This window comes from Tursiops truncatus, chromosome 4 (genome assembly GCF_011762595.2).
Source record: "Tursiops truncatus isolate mTurTru1 chromosome 4, mTurTru1.mat.Y, whole genome shotgun sequence".
Classification (NCBI taxonomy): Eukaryota; Metazoa; Chordata; class Mammalia; order Artiodactyla; family Delphinidae; genus Tursiops; species Tursiops truncatus.
The window spans coordinates 75564983-75585415 of record NC_047037.1 but is presented as its reverse complement, the minus strand read 5'-3'; the positions used below and the strand labels follow the sequence as shown (position 1 = coordinate 75585415).

General features: G+C 36.7%; 1 protein-coding gene across 5 annotated transcripts in view; it reads left to right on the top strand.

Annotated features, from left to right (window-relative positions):
• SEC22A (SEC22 homolog A, vesicle trafficking protein) overlaps positions 1-20433 on the top strand; it is a 75226-nt gene that overhangs the window by 43116 nt on the left and 11677 nt on the right. For 3 of the 5 annotated variants that reach the window (XM_019923115.3, XM_019923116.3, XM_019923114.3), the window contains exons 5-6: positions 3193-3308; positions 16285-16350. In XM_019923115.3, coding sequence (XP_019778674.1) covers positions 3193-3308; positions 16285-16350 — 182 coding nt within the window. Of the gene's footprint in view, positions 1-3192; positions 3335-16284; positions 16351-20433 lie in introns of all 5 variants that reach the window. The other 2 variants (XM_073804166.1, XM_073804165.1) reach the window with 2 other exon arrangements.

Genomic DNA, 20433 nt, shown 5'->3' with positions numbered 1-20433 from the left:
CACCACCTTTCCCCTAGTTATCTTTCCTTTTCAGAACTCTTTAACTCTTTTAGTTTAGAATACTTATTACTTTCATGTGCTTATCAGTCCATTTCCCTTTAAAAGACTAGAAGTGCCTTCAGGGCAGATTGTGTAATTCATTTCTTTTATCCTCTAAAACACACCATCTTACACAGAATCATGACAAAAAGTATTTGCTTAATAAATATATTAATTCACTATAACCAATAGCCCTTTTGTTCCAAAGGATTTACTCTTATTTCTTTAGGAATTTTTGTAAACTCTCCATTAATCGTTGGTACATGAAAACTTTAATTTTGTCATGAAAATGAAATTATTGGGCTCAAGGAGACTAATTAAAGAAAAAGCATTGTAGCAGAAGACAATAATAGCAAAACAAAACAAAAACTGACCAGGTGACACTGTTTTGAATTCAACAAAATTATTCTTTTCTACATCGCCTCTTATTTCTTCATTTCTTACTGTTCCAAATCTGCTCTGTACCTAATAGTACCTATCATGGTGCCAGATTGAGGTGTGAAGTAAGCATTTGTGGATAACAACTGATATAAAATCTGTTTTATGAAATAAAGAATATCATATAACATAATACATTAAAATGTGATTAAATATCTCGTTCAATTTGTTAAAATGAGAAAGTGTCACCCTCACGTTCTGTGCAGATGGAGTTTTTTCTTAGTAAGCATTCCCACAGGTCTTAGGAAGGGGGTAGGGTGGGAGTGGGGGAATCTCCACTTGAGAATTTCCTTTCTCACGGTGATTTGGCACTTCTCCAGCCTATCCTTCAGCATAATGTGTGCCTTGTCCTTGTTAAAGGAGGCTTGTCATTTGCTTTCATGTCTTTAAAAATATTTCTGGTCATTTGAAATAATTAATTTATAAATGGTTTACTATCATTATAAAGAGAGTGCTCCAAGGGCAAGAGGCAAGTGTTAGCAACTGAGTAAATATTTAATTTGTATAGACATATTATTTATTTCTTCAATAGGTATTGATCAACACATTAAAATGGTAATATTTTTCTGTTCAAGAATGGCCGTTCCTTACTTGACCACAAAAGGCTATGGTTCTTCAAATGTAAAATAGATAGCTAGTGGGAAGCAGCCGCATAGCACAGGGAGATCAGCTCGGTGCTTTGTGACCACCTAGAGAGGTGGGATAGGGAGGGTGGGAGGGAGGGAGATGCAAGAGGGAAGAGATACGGGGACATATGTATATGTATAACTGATTCACTTTGTTATAGAGCAGAAACTGACACACCATTGTAAAGCAATTATACTCTAATAAAGATGTTAAAAAACAAAAAACAAAACAAAAATTATAATTATGTGACATGATAGAGGTGTTAGCTAACACTATGATGGTCATATTGTAATATACAAATGTATCAAATCAACACATCGTACACCTTAAACTACACAGTGTTATATGTTATTCATATCTCAGTTTTTGGTATGAAAAAATTTTTGATTGAAACTTTATTGCAGCTTTATTGTAGTAGTGTTTTACATCTTGATGTATATCTGTTCAGTTTTTTTGTCTGTTTCTATGTATGCCTGTATGTGTGTTTATATACATATAAAAGTGACATTATACCATACACACAAATATATATACTATAAATAAGTATGTTTTTTAAAAAAAACTCATGATAACTGCATTAATTGTAATGAAAATGTAAATTAAAACTATGGTTAACTTCCAAGTTATATTAAAAAGAACGATAAGGATGGAGTGCTATCTGAATTCTCATTAAAAAATTTTTTTTCAAAAACCTACGGTTCTTAATTACAGTACAGAATATTGGGTTTTTTTTTTTTGTAAGGTAAACTTGCTTTGTATACTTCAGAAATATTATTTCTATAATCTATTTAGTTATCAGGTGTCTTTATGCTTGAGGCCCTTGTTAAGGATCTCTTTTTTACTTAGAGCCCAGTTCCCCCTTACTACTCAGAGGGAGTGGGGAAGCATGGAGGGAGGGATGTAAAACATGACTAATTGATAGACCAGGTGGATAGATTTTCAAATTGCGAGATTTTTTTCTGTAGTGATAGAAAATTTGGTATCAGTACTTTACAAAGGCATTTAGTTTTTTGTTTTCATATTAAAATCTCAAGGAAATTGATTAGGAGACCAAGCAGTCAGCTCGGGCACAGAAGAAATTTAAGAAAACTCATCCTGTATTAGGTGGATTTTCTGCTGAACCTGGGGAATAAATACTTTTTTGCGACATGTGGGTTTTCGTGTTTTTATGAATTGTTTAGGGAAGCTTTTCTGCTGTAATGGCTGAATATAAGTTGCAAAGATTTAAGCCCTTCCTTATATTAATGTTCCACCTCATTAACTTCATTGTTAGGGCTTTTACACTTTAGTGATTTAAATAAAATGATCTAAATGTAGTTCTGCTGTCCTCTCTTTCTCCCTTTTGAGGTCTAGATGATTATGTATTTAATTTTGTGTTTTCATTTAGACTCTATAGTTAATTCTGTTAACCGTAAGATGATGAAGGGAAGCTATTGTATATCTAAATATCTTGTGCTGCAACTTCTTCAACTGTTGTTTTAGCTTTTTTACTTTCAAGTGGTCTTCAGAGACCAGGAACCTCATAACTATAAGAATCCATTCTACTGTAGAGTTCAGATCGGTGATTATAGATGAGCTTTCACATATATCCTGTGGTATTTATAGAGCTGGAACCCAAATAAGGAAGAGCTTTGCTTAAAAGCAAACTATGTTTGTCCTTAAAAATGTTTTCTAAGCATTTTCAGAAAAAGTAGGAATTATAGTGAATTTCTGAGCAGACTCACCTTTGCAAATATTTGCAGCTACTTGTAAATGGTAGACATATTTAGGCATAAGGGTTTTTCCTATATGATTTACTGCCAGATATGAGGACACCTTAGCACTGTATACCCCAAATGCAAATTAAGTGTCTTTGTTAAAAGTGTAGAGAAAAAGAATTTAATTTGAGTTCAGGGGACTTAAGCTGTCATGTCAGACATTTTGCATTTTAAAAAATATTTAATTTCTAAGGTGCATTATTAAATAATTTTATGAAGATTCATCAGTATTTGACCCCTTTAAATTGAGCAGTGAATTTCATTTTACATACGTGTAGGTATTGACGTGAGATATTGATGTTTATTCCTAATCATTTCTTTTATTTTCCAGCTCACCAGCGACTGGAACCAGCAACTCTGTCAGGGATTGTGGCATTTATCCTTAGTCTTTTATGCGCAGCTCTGAATTTAATTCGAGGCTTTCATGCCATAGAAAGTCTCCTGCAGGTACTGTGCTATTTTTGCAATTTCAGGTGACTATGCCTTTTGATTCTACTTGTTACACAATTGATTTAAATTGATTTGGGTATTAGTACAACTTACAATGCATGCTCAGATTTTGTATTCTTTATACCTACTCTAGTTTCCCCTTCCTCTAAAAACACTGATTTCTAGTTGACTTCTTTGACCTAATTAACACATATTTATTTATTATCTACTCTCCCAGGAGGTACTGTTTAGAGGTATTCTGGGGACACCAAGATACATGTGACAAGGGCCCTGCAGTCTCAGACCCTAGAGTTGAATTGGGGAGGCAAAGAAGTCCACAAACAAATGTCAAGTACAGAAAGTTTGGAAGAGGAGTGGTCAGTGTGAGTCAGGATAGAAGAAGAAAGCTCTGTGGTGAGGGAAACTCTGGGAGGGGTGAGCGGGACCTAGAAGGATCTGAGTGGACAGAGAGGAGTAGAAGAAAGAAGAGGGCATTCATGGGCAGGTTTTTGTCCTACCGCTGGGTATTCCTACCTAGTTATCTGCTCCTTTTCCTTTTTGACTGGTGGCTGCCTGTGAAATGACTAATTTCTTGAGATATTGCCAACTATTTTGTTTTCCAGAGAGTAACGCTATCAGAGTATACTTTTTCTCTTATTCTTTTTGTAAGCTTTTGAAACTCCCTTTCTTAAAGTTAAGCACATCTCAGCCAGCCTTTCCGTGTTTCTACTCACTTTCCCTGAAGATTTTTTTGACACTCCCATGTTGTAAATTAGTTCTCTTTTTTTGGCCAGTATTAAGCCAAGAATATCATTTGTAAAAACCCAATCAAGACACCTTCTATTCTGTTTTTAAATAGCTGTTAGTTTGGGGGAATACTCAAGAGAGTGCCATTTTGAGTACCCTCTGAACGTCCTCAGCCATATGAAGCCAATAGCAGAGGACATCACAGGTTCCAGGCAGCTGAGTTTTGCCTGCAGGGGGTTGGGGGTCATTTCATGACTTCCGAATTCCTCTCCCGAACATCCTGGGCATGCAGGTAAAGCCCCTCTTCCCTTTCAGGCACAGGACAGCTGGCTATTGTCTCTTGTCATTCCTGCCTCTGTTCCTTAGCCAGTTAGCTTTATTCCAGCAGGATTTCAATTTCGAGCTAAACAACCTGCCAAAAAGAAACAAAGGCAATTTGGAGACTGCTGACTGAAAATACTAATAAATAAGATCCTCTCTTGCCTTTTTTTTTTTTTAACTTGATGTAGTGGAAAGAACAGTAGCATAGGAGTGTGAAGAGTTGATTTTTGTTTGTGGAAGAGAGAGCAAGAGAGAGGGTTGGCTCCAGCTGAGCTACTGATTAGCTCGCTGACCTTGAGTAGCTCACCTTACTTTCTGGTCCTCAGTTTTATTGCTTATAAAATGAAGGAGAAAGGTGGATTTGATGAGTATTTCTCTAAGAATAGGACACATTTACACCTGGTTACACAATAGATGACTTTAGGTGGTAGAGAGAGAAACATTTTTAATTTTAAGAGTTATGTATTTAATGTATATTAATGTATAGTGTCTGTGTTTGGTAAGGGATACTAGTTTCTATTAATGGTAGAGATATGAAAATTTCCTTTTAAAAGAAATTAATTTTAATAAAAGTCACCTTTATGACATATCTTAATAAATAATGGTATAATTAGTATTTAGAGTTCCAAAATTATGAAGGTGGTTCTGTGAGGTTAAAATTTCATTGTTAAAATAATTCTCTGGTTGTTTGAAATTGGCAAACTAATAAAGGGAGGGAGCAGGCCTGGGTAGAGGAAAGGAGAGCTTTACCATCCCTGACTTAGAAGACAGTACATAAGTTGCAGAACCTGGGGTTTAGTCTGTATGATTTTTAAGTTAAAATTCAGGCAAGGCTGTCATATCTCACAGTTTTTTCAGGCACTCATATCCTATCCTTCCTCTTCCTGGATTCCTGATTCTTTCCTCTGATTCACAACTTCAAAACTAAGCAAGTAGTATAGAACGGATGAACAACAAGGTCCTACTGTACAGCACAGGGAACTATATTCAATATCCTGTGATAAACCATAGTGGAAAATAATATTTTTAAAATATATGTATATGTATATCTGAATCACTTAGCTGTACAGCAGAAATTAATGCAACATTGTAAATCAACTATACTTCAGTAAAATAAATTTTTTAAAAAACTAAGCAAGTAGTATAAACTACAGCTTTTCATGGCTTTTGAGCTGTTATCCCCGACTAATGCCTGCCTTGATTCCTAAGTGTTTCATGTTCTCCCTCTGATCAGTAATGTCTTTGCATCATCACAGTTGAGGTTTTCAGAAGAATAGTAATATGATTAAACTACTGCTTATGTGTAACTGACTATAGCTCTGAGACTTCTCAGCCTACTTATATTTTAAAAAGACAACATTACAAATGAGTATCTCTCATGAACATAGAAGCAGAAGCCCTCAACAAAATATTAGCACATTGAATCCAACAATGTATTAAAAGTATTATACACTACAACCAAGTGGGTTTTATTCCAGTTTTGCAAGGCTGATTCAACATTTGAAAATCAGTTAATACAATCTATCACATCAACAGCTAAAGAAGAAAAATCATATGGTCATATCATGCTTTTTTGTCAGAAAAAGCATTGGGGGGCTTCCCTGGTGGCGCAGTGGTTAAGTATCCGCCTGCCAATGCAGGGGACACGGGTTCGGGCCTTGGTCTGGGAGGATTTCCACATGCCGCAGAGCAACTAAGTCCATGCACCACAACTACTGAGCCTGTGCTCTGGAGTCCGCATGCTACAGCTACTGAGGCCCGCGCTCCTGGAGCCCGTGCTCCGCAGCAAGAGAGGCTGCCGCAGTGAGAGAGGCCTGTGCACCGCAGCGAGGAGTGGCCCCTGCTCGCTGCAATTGGAGAAGGCCCGCGCGCAGCAACGAAGACCCAGTGCAGCCCAAAATAAATAAATTAAATTAAATAAATTAACAAAAAGAAAAAGCATTTGACAAAATCATGACAAAACTCACAGCAAACTAGGAATAAAGGGGAACTTCCTTAACTTGATAAGGAATATCTACAGAAACCCTACAGCTAACATCATGAATGATGAGAAAGTACATGTTGTCTTCCTAAGATCGGGAACAAGACAAGGATGTCCCCTATCATCACTCCTATTCAACATTGGAAGACCTAGTGAATGCAATAAGACAAAGAAAACAAAAAGTATACAGTTTGGGAAGGAGGAAATACAGCTGCCTTTATTCATAGATGGCATGATTATTTATATAGAAAATCCCAAAGAATCAACAAACTCCTAGAACTAATAAGTGATTGTAGCAAGGCCACAGGATCCAAAGTTAATGCATAAATGTCAATTGCTTTCTTATATATCAGCAAGGAACAATTGAAATTTGAAATTAAAATTACAATTCCATTTATATTGGCACCTCCCCCAAATGAGACACTTAAGAATAAATCTAGCAAAATACATAGAAGATCTATATGGGGAAACCATAAAACTCTGATAAAAGAAGTAAAAGAAGGGCTACCATGTTCATGGATAGGAAGACTCAAAATTGTTAGGATGTTGGTTCTTCTCAACTTGATCTGTAGATTCAACACAATCGCAATCAAAATCCCAGCAATTTATTTCGTAGATATTGGCAAAGTGATTTTAAAGTTTATATGGAAAGGCAGAAGGCCCAGAATAACCAACACAATACTGAAGCAAACAAAGAGAACTGATGCTATCCAATCTCAAGACTTACTGTTAAGCTATAATTAAGACAGTGTGCTACTGTCAAAAGGACAGACAAATAATTTAGTCAATGGAACAGAATAGAGAGCCTAGAAATAGACCCACACAAATATAATCAACTGATCTTTGACAAAGCAACTAAAGCAATTCAGTGGAGAAAATTTTCTTTTCAATGAATGGTGCTGGACAGCTGCACATCCACGTGCAAAAGAAAAAAAAAGCTAGACACAGATCTTACACCTTGGACAAAAAAGTTAACTCAAAATGGATCACAGACCTAAATATAAAACAAAACTATAAAACTTATAAAAGGTAACAGGAGAAAACCTAGGTGACCATGGGTGTGGTGATGAATTTTTAGATCAATAACAAAAGCATGATCCATGAGAGAAAAAATTGGTAAGTTGGACTCAATTTTAAAACTGCAAAGGACATTTTTAAAGGAATGAAAAAGATAAGCCATAAGCTAGAAGAAAGCATTAAAATATTTGCCAAACACATCTGACAAGGGCTTGTATCTAAAATATACAAAGAACTCTAAAACTGAAGAAAGCAAACAACCCAATTAAAAAATGGGCTAAAGAACTGAACAGACACCTTAACAAAGTAGATATACAAGAGGCAAATAAGCATATACAAAGATGCTCAACATCATATGTCATTAAGAAAATGAACATTGAAACAGCAGTAACACACCACTAAACATCTATTAGAATGGCAAAATCCAAAAAACTGACAATACCAAATGCTGATGAGGAAATGGAACAGTAGGAACTCTCACTCATTGCTGATGGGAAATCAAAATGGTACAGTCACTTTGGAAGACAGTTTGGCTGTTTCACACAAAGCTGAACATAGACTTATCGTATGATCTAGCAGTCATGCTTCTAGGTATTATATACCCAAATGAGTAGAAAACTTACATCCACACAAAAACTTGTGCATGAATGTTTGTATCAGCTTTATTTGTAATTTCAAAAAGCTGGATGCAGTTAAGATGCCTTTCAAAAGGTGAATGGATAGGGACTTCCCTGATGGTCCAGTGGTTAAGACTCTGTGCTTCCAATGTAGGGGGCATGGGTTCAATCCCTGGTCGGGGAACTAAGGCCCCACATGCCGTGTGGCATGGCCAAAAGAAAAAAAAAAGCAGAATACACCCAAATAAATCCATCATTAAAAAAAAAAAGTGAATGGATAAACAAACTTCAGCAATCCATACAATGGAATATTATTCAGTAATATATAAAAAGAAGTGAGCTATCAAGCCAGAAAAAGACATGGCTAAACCTTAAGTTCATATTGCTTAATGAAAGAAGCCAGTTTGAAAAAACTATATACTATATGATTCCAACTGTATGACATTTTGAAAAAGGCAAAACTCTAAAGACAGTAAATGAAAAGATTTGGAGGGAGAGAGGAAGGGATAAATAGTAGGAGCATGAGATTTTTAGGGCAGTGAATCTGTTCTGTACGTTACTGTAATAGTGGTTATGTCATTATGCATTTGTCACAACCGATAGAATGTACAACACAAAGAGTGGGCCCTAATGTAAACCATGGACTTTAATAATAGTATGTCACTATTGGTTCATCGGTTGTACCCCCTTAATGCAAGATGTTAATGATAGAGGAAACTGGGTAGGGGAAAAATGGTTATATGGGAACTCTGTACTATCTGCTTCATTTACTGTAAACCTAAAACTGCTCTAAAGATAGCAGTCTATTCACACGTACGTACGTACACACACACACACACACACACACACATACACACATGCTTCTTGCCTCTGTCTTAGAGTCTACAATTTCTGTAGAAGCTTCAAGAGTTTTTTTGTTTGTTTGTTTTAAATAGTTCCTTAAAACTGTGGTGGTAGGGTGTGAAAGCAGCATGGGGTACATTTTGAATGGGGAAGAGGTTAGAGTGGTCTTTTTCATAGTAAAAGTAGTAGATCATTTATAATTTGGGCACTCTCTGCATGCTTGTATCTTTGAAGATGTGTCTTTCTGATGGTTGATACGGAATTCTTTCTTTTTCACTGTCGTCCTAGACTAAATTCACCCCAACAGCACTGCTTTCTTACTTGACCCAGGGAACTGTAAATTGGTCCATATGGGATTTTTAGCTATCTGGGAACTAGGGACACCTGGTTATTCTGTTCTCTTAGCATTGTTTTAAATCTTCGTTCTGCCATAACCCACATACACTCATCAACTCATCAACAGTTGAGGTTCCTAAAACAGTGATGCTTTAAGAGAGCAGTGAGGAAACAAGAGTGCAAAGTTGGGGGAATGTAGTCCATAGGTACTTTGTCAATCATAGGTAGTTTTAAGGTATTTTCCAGCAAATTCTGATCCTCTCACCTAAATGAGAAATACTGCTTTTGGAAATTCACTGGACCAAAAGTAGAGATCCCATTGTTCCAGTTATTGGGGATTTTACATCTGCATAGAGATAATGTTCTGGTAAGTGACTGGTGCTTGGAGATATGTTTCCTTGTCTTGTTATGAGAATAATGAGGGAGTACTATGTAGTGTTGGATTCCGTGTCCTAAAAGATGGAATGGACCATAGGCAAACAAATGGAGATGAATGTCAGAATGCAGAGGGCACTGTGATAAACTTAGACCTCTTAGCAGGATAGGATTAGGGGTGCAAGCTAGATTAATTTCAGTGAGTACATCCTTTATAGCTTGAATTAACCTGAAAAAAAATATACACAAAATTAGGGGCCTGAGTTCTCTCCCTTTTAATTTTCCCGCATTAGCACCTATTTTATCATTGTTCATGACTTGTACTGATTAAAAGGTCCTTTTTATTCTCACTAAAGACATTGAACTTAAGACATACTCTTAGCCTTCTCTCTGGTTCATCATTTTACTTTGTGTTAGGAATAATCTCTACTTTAGCTGAAAGTGTGTAGTGTATTTCCTGAGTGTGAGCAATATATCAATATTAATTTAAAGTTTGCTTTCTTGGGGCTTCCCTGGTGGAGCAGTGGTTGAGAGTCCACCTGCCGATGCAGGGGACGCGGGTTCGTGCCCCAGTCCGGGAAGATCCCACATGCCGCGAAGCGGCTGGGCCCGTGAGCCATGGCTGCTGAGCCTGCGCGTCCGGAGGCTGTGCTCCGCAACGGGAGAGGCCACAACAGTGAGAGGCCTGCGTACTGCAAAAAAAAAAAAAAAAAAAAAAAAATTAAAGTTTGCTTTCTTAAGGCTGTGAATTCTAAATACTCTTCTTGAATGCTAAAAATGATTGCCACGTGTAGCTTGGTGCCTGAGGCATGTTTAAATTTCAGAACCCACATGAACCAACATACCTGTATAACGCTGGTTGAAGATTCAGCACAAGTTTGTTTCTTCTAGTTTAATAACTGCCTCTTAGGGTGATAAGGAGGGATTTATTAAAATGTGTAGTACTGAAGTTTTTCTTTGGTATCTTGAGTTCAGACTGAGCAGGTTTAGGATGAATACAGTTTTTTTTTATTAAGTTGGTGAATTTGATTTGATGTTCACAGTAATGTGTAAATTAGATTATTTTCACTCATTTCCATACTTTGTTCTGAGTTTAGAGATGTTAATAAGTTTATTGTGAATTGACACCTCACAAATGTATGAGCTTTTATCACATTGGGTTTATTTTTCCTGTGTTCCTTTAAGGATCAGCCTTGAAGCAATGATCTTAATTAAGCTGATGTCAGCCTAGAAGTAATTCGCACATGGTACATTAGGAAAAAATATGAGTATTCTGATACAGCAGTAGAAATGCTGACCTGGAAGTCAGAATACCTGGATCCCCTCTGCCAGTTAACTAACTCTGTGACCTTGGATTGGTTATTTTACCTTCTTGGAGCTCATTTTCCTATTCTGCAAGAGGAAAGTTTTAGACTACATAGGCTCAAGGACCACTTCAGTACTAAGGTGCTAACTCTCTGATTCTAAAATTGTTTGTAATGGATACTACAACTAAAAGTAATCAACTTGCTTTTATTCCTTGAGTTCTTTATTTCCAGTAGATTTGTTACTACCTTTTAAAGAAATTACATACCTATTAAAGCTCACTGGAAGTTTGGATTTATTTAGTAGCGTAATATCTATGCTAAGATGCATTGCTTGCTTTCTTCTAAAAAAATAAATGTATTTTTCCTGAGTTCTATGCTCATTGTTAAAGAATTGGGGGAAAATGTATAAAGAAGAAAAGAAAAATCCCAAATTTTCTTATTTTATTAATATATACCATATATATACATATCATATCCATTATGTAACTTTGTGTCCTTTTTTTCACCTAAGATTAAAAAGTGAATTTTTCCCAATTATTACAAACATTTAAATAGTATCATTCTAATACATTTGTATGGCTATTATATGAAGCTTCTGCTTACCTCTTTATCATCACCTTAAAAAAAAATTCTTTCCCTTTATTTGTTATTTTTCAAGCAATGTTGGTAATCTAGTATCCTCTGAAGGTGAATGTGATTTTTAACAATTTGAACTCCTTACCTTAGCCCTTCCTTCCCCACCCCACCTTTATCCCTTCTCGTGTCGACCCTGCACCCACCCCACTCCCACTTCTGTCCATTCTCTAAATCTCTGCCCCATGTTTCCTCAACCTCTAGCTATTCATCTGTTTTTCATCTGCTTCCTCTCTACTGGCTCTGTTCTCTCAGCTCATAAATATGTTATAGCCTGCTGATCTTTAAAAAGCGAACAAAAAACCCTAAAAAAAACCTCTCGATGCATGTTCCCTTCTAATATTTTGAAAGCATAGACTATGCCTGTTGCCCCCGTTCCCTTACCTCTGTTCTCTTAGTTTACTGTGATCTCTTTCCGCCCTCATAATTCTTTCAAACATCGACCATTAAGTTCACCAGTGTCTTTCTGGTTGCCAAATATTGCAGCCACTCTTGAGACCTTGTTTGATGTTTCCTCTCTGTCTCATCTCACACACTGTTCAATTCTTCCTTTTGAAAATAACTCATTGTTTAAATTCAAAAATAATGTTTATTTTAGAAAACTTAGAAGCAAGTGAAACAGATCACTATTAATAGTTTGATGTGTTACTTTACTCTTCTTGACATTATCTCATTCCTTCAGTTCTGTGAAACAATTTTCTCCTGTTGTATTTTTTTCCTATCTCTTCTTGTTCCTCAGTTTATTTGGTAAACTTTCTTCCTCCACCTCTCCTTTAAATAGTAGCGTTTGTGTCATGTCCTGGGCTTTATATTCTTCTAACTCTATACCTTCTCTTTGGATATTTTCATAACTTAAAGAGTTAATACATGTATATCCACAAATATCCACAGTCACGCATACACACAATAAAATGTGTAGATGGTAAATTTCAAAGCCTTTAATTTTCACAGTAAGTAATTCTCTTCCCATTTCTGCTCCCCAGAGTCAACCACTGCTGTATCCTTCTAGAGCGATTATGTGCCTATGCTAATACATATGTATTTCTATATTTACTTATATAATTATTCTTTTAAAATTATTCCTTTATAAATGGCAGTATACTTACTGTTCATAGTGATTTGCATCTTTTTCCACCTGACAATGTGTAGATCATTTCATAGCAGTATATAGAGATTCTTTTTAGTGACTGCATAGCATTTTTATTTTCATTTGTATCCCTGTTTTCCCCCACCACACAACATTTTATTTTGAAAGAATTTAAACCTACAGAAAGTTTTTTAAAAAAAATACAATTAACATCTACCTGTATACATACCTACCTTTCTTTCTTCTTTTATCTCTTTATTTTCTTTTTTTTCTGAATCATTGGAAAGTAAAATTGTAGGTATTATGACATTTTATTCCAAAATTATTCAATATGTCTGTCTTAAGGACTAGGACATTCTCCTGCATAATCACAATACCATTCTTTTTTTTTTTTTTTTTTTTTTAAATTTAATTTTATTTATTTATTTTGCGGTACGCAGGCCTCTCACTGCTGTGGCCTCTCCCGTTGCGGAGCACAGGCTCCAGACGCGCAGGCTCAGCGGCCATGGCTCACGGGCCCAGCCGCTCCGCGGCACGCGGGATCCTCCCGGACCAGGGCACGAACCCGCGTCCCCTGCATCGGCAGGCGGACTCTCAACCACTGCGCCACCAGGGAAGCCCCCACAATACCATTCTTACACCAAAGACATTGAAGATCAGTGCAGTATTAGCTAATATAAAATCTATATTCAAATTTCACAATTCAAAATTGACCCCGAATGTCCTTTATATATACTTTTTTCTCTCTCCAATCTATCAGCCAATCAAGAATTAAGCTTTGCATTCTGTTGTCATAGTCCTTTATTTCATTTAACTACTATTTAAATATATGACAACTAAACTAGAGCTCTAGGTTAAACTGTTCCCTGAAGCTGACTTAAATGTCTACTAAACATAATTATTTGGATATGTCACTAGCAACTCCAAAATACCTTGTCCAAAATGAACTCAAGTTTTTTCTGCTCTCAGACCTACTTTTCCTCCTATATCCCCAACTTGGTGAATGGTATCATTTAAATGTTGCCTGAATAGGAGACCTTGGAGTCATCCTAGCCTCTTCCTTCTTGAAACTGCACAAGCTACTCCCTTTGCCTGGAATTCTCTTCCTACCTTGTCTACTAGTCCATCCTTCAAAATGCAAATTAAGCTTTATTTTCTGTGCCAAACCTTCCCTGATCCTTTTTTTCTCCAGGTAGAATTAAATGTGTCTCTAGTAGGCTCCCGTAGTACCCTGTACACACTGCTATCCCATCAGTTACCACTTCAGGTGGGAATTGTTGCTCTTTGTATCTGCCTTCCTGTTTAGAGTTGAGCTTCTTGAGTTGGTGTTGACTTGTTTTCTGTCCTTGGTCTAGTAACACAGTACTTGGCCCATAAGTGTTCAATGAATGACTATTTATTGAATGGAAAAATATGTTTATAGATATTCTCTTTAGCAAGGGGAAATAAAGATTTTTCAAAGCTGAACTCAATTTGGCATGCATTTGTTGAATTCCTACTATGTGCACAGTTTCATGCAAGTAGTAAGATTTAGTTTCTGCCCTGAAGGAAGGTTAGGATCTCATTGAGAAGACAAGGCCAGTACATTAGAGATTTAAACAATATTGAAAGGTAATCCTAATTATCTGATGAATGATGCAGACAGTAACCTCTGGGAAAGAGAAGTTAGAGAATGTTTTTGAATACTTACTGTGTGTCAGTTACTGTTCTATATTTTTGCCAATGCTATTTCATTGAATCTCTACTTTTATTTTCAAAAAAGGGAATTGAAGTTAAATAAATAGTCCATGATCATACAGCTAATAAGTAAAGATTTGAACCCAGCTCTGATTGCCCAGAAACATGCTTTTAAGTGTTCCAAAGGCAATTAAGAGAGTTATAAAGTGATAGTGTAAATTTAAGGAAAATACAGTATTCAATTGTAAGACAGTAATTAAATTATTATATAGTCCCACAATTAAAGGTTATATAATTATTACAAATTAAGTAGTTGAGAAATATTTAGTATCTTGAGAACATGTTTATGATACAGTGTGAAGTACTAGAAAGCAGTATGTAAAAGGATGATTCCATTTTTTTAACGTACATATATTTTTGTACAGAAAGGATTGGAAGGAAGTACCTAAATGGTTAATAGTAATTCTCCCAAAGTTGTAATATTATGGACTATACGAGTTTCTTCTTTGTAACATTCTGTTTCAGATTCTCTACAATGAACATGAACTTTTATAATCAAAAAAGATCATTTAATGGCTGAAGAAAAAACAATCAAGCAGAACTTACTTAAAAGTCTTAGAATTATTAAAGTAGAAGGGTTTTGTGTTGACCTTCCCTGCCTCTGGGATTGAACTGGCCTAACCATCCCAGACAGATTAATGGTTTCTATTTTAAGATCCTCTCACTAGGATAAGCCCCTCTCCCTCTGCCTTACAGGCACTTCTGTTGTCCAATAGCAAATGGAAAAGCAATTTTCTCTTTATATTATTTCCTGAAGACATGGTCGTGAGAGACACTCCCATGTCTTCTGGAAATTTTTATTGTATAAAGAGATTTTTTTCTAAAATAAGGGCCAAATTTAATGTTTCTACCTAGAAGAAAGAAATTCGATGCTCCTGCCTGGGCTTTATGTTCTACTTCATAAAAACATTGAAAGAAATGATAAATATAGATATTTAAGAGGAATCAGAAAGGAATAGAAAAAAAGGGTTTGTTACATGTCTCAATTAGTTTTCTTTTAAAAGAAATATTCTATGAATAATCTGTCTCTGTTTTTCCTCTGGGTGGTTTTTTTTCTAGCATAGCATGTACGACTGAATGTCCTCATTGGGATTTAGCACACTCTAGTGGACAGTAGCTTTTCAGTTCGGGTTGTCTTTTTTTTTTTTTTTTTTTTAAATCATGCCAGAGACTTTATTGGACAGTTCAGTAATGTGCTTACTAGATGGTGAAGTTTGTCAATATTTATTTGAGCCAAATAGTAATCCTAGCAAGCAGGCTTAACTTTATAGGCCACTGGGGTGTTGTACTTTTTTTAAAAAATTAATTAATTTATTTATTTTTGTCTGTGTTGGGTCTCCGTTGCTGCATGCAGGCTTTCCCTAGCTGTGGCGAGCGGGGACTACTCTTCATTGTGGTGCATGGGCTTCTCATTGCAGTGGCTTCTCTTGTTGCGGAGCATGGGCTGTAGGCACGCGGGCTTCAGTAGTTGTGGCACGTGGGCTCAATAGTTGTGGCTCACAGGCTCTAGAGCGCAGGCTCAGTAGTTGTGGCACATGGGCTTAGTTGCTCCGCAGCATGTGGGATCTTCCCGGACCAGGGATCAAACCCATGTCCCCTGCACTGGCAGGAGGATTCTTAAACCACTGCGCCACCAGGGAAGTCCCTGGGGTGTTGTACATTTTTATTTGGTTTCTTTAGTAGCAAGAAGAGAGGCTTTCTACGTTACATGGAAATTTGTTTCCATTGGCTTTCATCTTCTCTTGGATAAGATATAATTGATGGGGAGGCCCAGACATAGAGGAAGACTGGTAGCCTTCCTCTAACTCACACTCCCTGGTTCTTATAATGTATTTTATGTTTCTATTTCAGGACTCTTGAGAATTTTTATATGCCACTTTTGAAAATTTTGACCATTTGTGCGTAAATGTTGTCATATCCTATCCCAATGGATTGTTTTTGGAAATGGGCTTGCACTGGAAAAAAAAAAGTAATTTTTATTTTGTTTTTGCAGAGTGATGGTGAGGATTTTAATTACATTGTTGCATTTTTCCTTGGAACAGCAGCCTGCCTTTACCAGGTAGGTTCTCTCCGATTTTAAGAAACACTTTCCCATTATTGCTTGTTTCAGGTATCAATTCTAAAAATTTCTTGTGCACTTTGAATAAATAAAAATAATGTCTGAGTTTTTGCCCCTTTTTTAAATTTGAGCCTCTGTTAGCTTTGTGACCCTTTTGAATGGACATAGATCCCAGTGAACTCAGTGTTAGCCCTCTCCTGTGCTGGGGCTTCATTGGCGGCAGGTCCTCAGCCTATGGCAGTAAAGACTATACTTCTAGATATTCTGGTGACTTATTATTCAGCTTCAAAGCTCTGCTTTTACTCCAGGTTGAGGATTTTGTACTTTGGGGAAAGTCTTTGAAGAGGGAACGGTAAAAGCAGGATTTTAGGATATTTAATTTAGCACTGATGAGTAGGCTGGATTGTCAGAACAGAGAGACTAGAAGCAAGGAAATGAGTTGAGAGGCAGAAGGTAATGAAAGCCTAAGCTAATGGTAACGGCAGTAGGGATAGGAAAAGGAAGGACGCTGAGAAGGAAGACTCACTAGGACTCAAAGACAGAATAGATCTCAGACTTTAGGAGGGAGGAGGTTTTGTACCTGAGTGATAGGGAGATACGTACTCCCATTTCTAAGAACAGAGGAAGCACAGATGTGTTAGGGAAGGGAGAGGTAACCATGCCAATTACCCAGATTCAAGAATGTCTTTGCTGGGCTTCTCTGGTGGTGCAGTGGTTGAGAGTCCGCCTGCCGATGCAGGGGACACGAGTTCGTGCCCCGGTCCAGGAAGATCCCACGTGCCGTGGAGCAGCTGTGCCCGTGAGCCATGGCCACTGAGCCTGCGCGTCCGGAGCTTGTTGCTCCGCAACGGGAGAGGCCACAACAGTGAGAGGCCCGCGTACCGCAAAAAAAAAAAAAAAGAATGTCTTTGCTAAAACACGTTAGAGCAAGCAAGGCATTTTGACCTAACTTTTATAAGTGACACATTTCTCTGTCTTGCATAGAAAAACATTAGGAAGATTCAGGACTGCAAATAAAAGGCTACCTAAAACTCGGTAGAAGCCTTTAGGGAAATAAATATGCATATATGTGTATATATATATATAAAGTACATGTACACTTTTTTTTGACCGCGCTGTGTGGCATGCAGGAGCTTACTTTCATGACCAGGGATCGAACCCGTGGCCCCTGCATTGGGAGCGCAGAGTCTTAACCACCAGGGAAGTCCCGGGAAATATTTTGAATATATGCATTTGACTTTTATGTAAAGACATATTAGAAATTTCAGTTTCAGTGGCCACATTTAAAAATGTATTTATTTATTTGGCTGCTCCAGGTCTTAGTTGCGGCATGCAGGATCTTTAAAGTTGCAGCATGCTGTCTCTTAGTTGTGGCATGTGGGATCTAGTTCCCTGATCAAGGATCGAACCTGGGCCCCCTGCATGGGGAGCGCAGAGTCTTAACCACTGGGCCACCGGAGAAGCCCCAGCACCATTTTTTTTTCAATCCCCTGATTTTTCTTAATCATTTATATTAGCTTCAGAAATTTTTCCTGTAAAATTTGGCAGGAAATGTGAAAGCTTGTATTCGTTGATGTCACAAGTACTTTAATTTTATGAAATATTCTTATGTAGATTTTCTACTTTAATCTCTACAGTCCTATCACACAGGGTATATCCTCATTTTTGAAAAGGAAAAATCTGAGACAGTTTCAGTACTATCCTGAGGTCACATAGCCAGTAAGTGGTAGAGTCAGAACTCTGAGTCTTCTGATTTTCAGTGTCATATTCATTCCACTATATCATGCTGTCTCTAAGCAAAATTCCTATATTTACATGATTTTTATAATGCTATAAAGTTATAATTTAATAACTTTTATAGGCATTATTTCATATGATTCTAAAACAGTGTGAGGTAAATCTTAACTTTAAAATAATTTCCTGAATGATTGTTCTTATAAAATATACTTTTAGCTGTTTTGCCTTAGTGAAATAATTTTAAATTCTAAAAATAATGCAAAAATATGTTGAGCTCTTGCTTTGTGCTAAGCTCTTTGCTTTCCTTGTACCATTAAATCCTCAAAGAAAGCCCCACACTAATCCTATTATTATCACCATTTTTCACTGAGGCCCAGACAGTTCTTACAGCCAGTCAGTGACTTGAACCCAGGCGACTCCAGAACCAGTGCTCTTGCCTATAGATAGACACACCTCTGTTACCTTTCTCAGAACACCTAAAAGTAGTTTTTAGAGTTGCCTCATGGTGGAGCAGTGTCACCCAGGTGACCTTTTAACTTGAGAAAAATAAACAAATTCATGCTTTAAAAAAGAAAATCAAAAAACCAATTTCCTTCATATTGACAGGCATGAAACTGCATGCTTTCCAAATATGCTGAGCAGAGTGATAATAATGTTTTTCCCACAGTAAAAACTAAGTGATTACATTTTACCATATAACATGCTCTATCTCCAATTGTCAGGATATTTTTTCATCTCCATCGGATCAGACCTCAAAGGGTACTACTACATGGTTTGTTGCCTTTTCCTCCAGGCCATGGGTACTTAGGGAATCACAGCGTTCAGCCAGATAGAGATAATCTTGATATGGAGCATTTAAAATAGGAAATCAGGGAATTCCCTGGTGGTCCAGTGGTTAGGACTCCACGCTTCCACTGCAGGGGGCACGGATTCGATCCCTGGTCAGGAAACTAGCATCCTGCAAGTCACGTGGCATGACCTAAAAAAAAAGATAAAATAGGAAATCAGAGGAAGTCTGAAGAAACTAGAGACTATTTTCCTTCAGTGTTTTGTTTTGAAAACCTTCAGACTTACAGAAAAGTTGAGAAACTGGTGCACCTAGAATCACCAATTGTTAACATTTTGCAGCACTTGCTTTATCTCATTCTCTCTTTGTATGTTTGTGCGTATAGTGTGTATTTGTTGTTTATAATGTAAGTTGCAGACAAAATGAATGTATAAAGTTGTTTTTCTTATTAAACTTTTTATTTTGAGATAATTAGACTCATGTGGAGTCATAAGAGAGCGCCTGTATAATGTTTACCTGCTTCCCCGCAATGTTCCATCTTGCAAAGCTATAATACAATATCACAACAGGATATGGATATTGATGCAGTTAAGATAGATAACAGTCCTATCACCATAAAGACTCCTCATGTTGCCTTTTATAGTTCCCTCCTGCCCTAACCCCTCCTTAATCTCTGGCAACAACTAGTGTGTTCTCCATTAATACAATTTTCTCATTTTGAGTATGTTATATGAATGGAATCATATAGTATGTAACCTTTTGTGATTGGCATTTTTTACTCAGCATAATTCTCTGGAGATTTATCCAAGTTGTTGGATGTATCAATTGTTTGTTCCTTTTTATTGCTGAATTATATTCCATGGTATGGCTGTACCACAGTTTGATCAGTCACTCATTTGAAGGACATCTGAGTTGTTTCTAGTTTTTGGCTGTTATAAATAAAGCTGCTATAAACCTTCATGTACAGGCTTTTGTGTGAACAAAAAAGTCTTCATTTCTCTGAGATAAATGCCCAGGAGTGCAATTGCTGGGTCATGTGGTAGTACATAGTAGTTGCATGCTTATTAAAAGACAAACTGTTTTCCAGAATAGTGTACGATTTTACATTCCCACCAGCATTGTGTGAGTGATCCAGTTTTTCTGCATCCTTATTGGCATTTGGTGTCGTCTCTATTTTTTATTAATACTTTATCCATTCTGATAGATGTGTAATGATATCTCATTGTGGTTTTAATTTGCAGTTTCCTAGTGGCTAATGATGTTGAAAATAATTTTATGTGCTTATTTGTCATCTTTGTATCATCTTGGGTGAAATGTCTATTCATGTCTTTGGCTATTTTCTAATGAGATTGTTTGTCTTAAACTGTTGAGTCTGAGAGTTCTTTATATATTCCAGATATTAGTCCTTTGTCAGATACGTAGTTTGCAAATATCTTCTCCCAGTCTTAGCTTGTCTTTTCATCCTCTTAACAGAGTCTTCTGCAGATCAAGCATTTAAAATTTTTATGAAGTTTAATTTTTCACTTTTCCCTTTTTTTTTTTTTTCTGTACTGAATTGC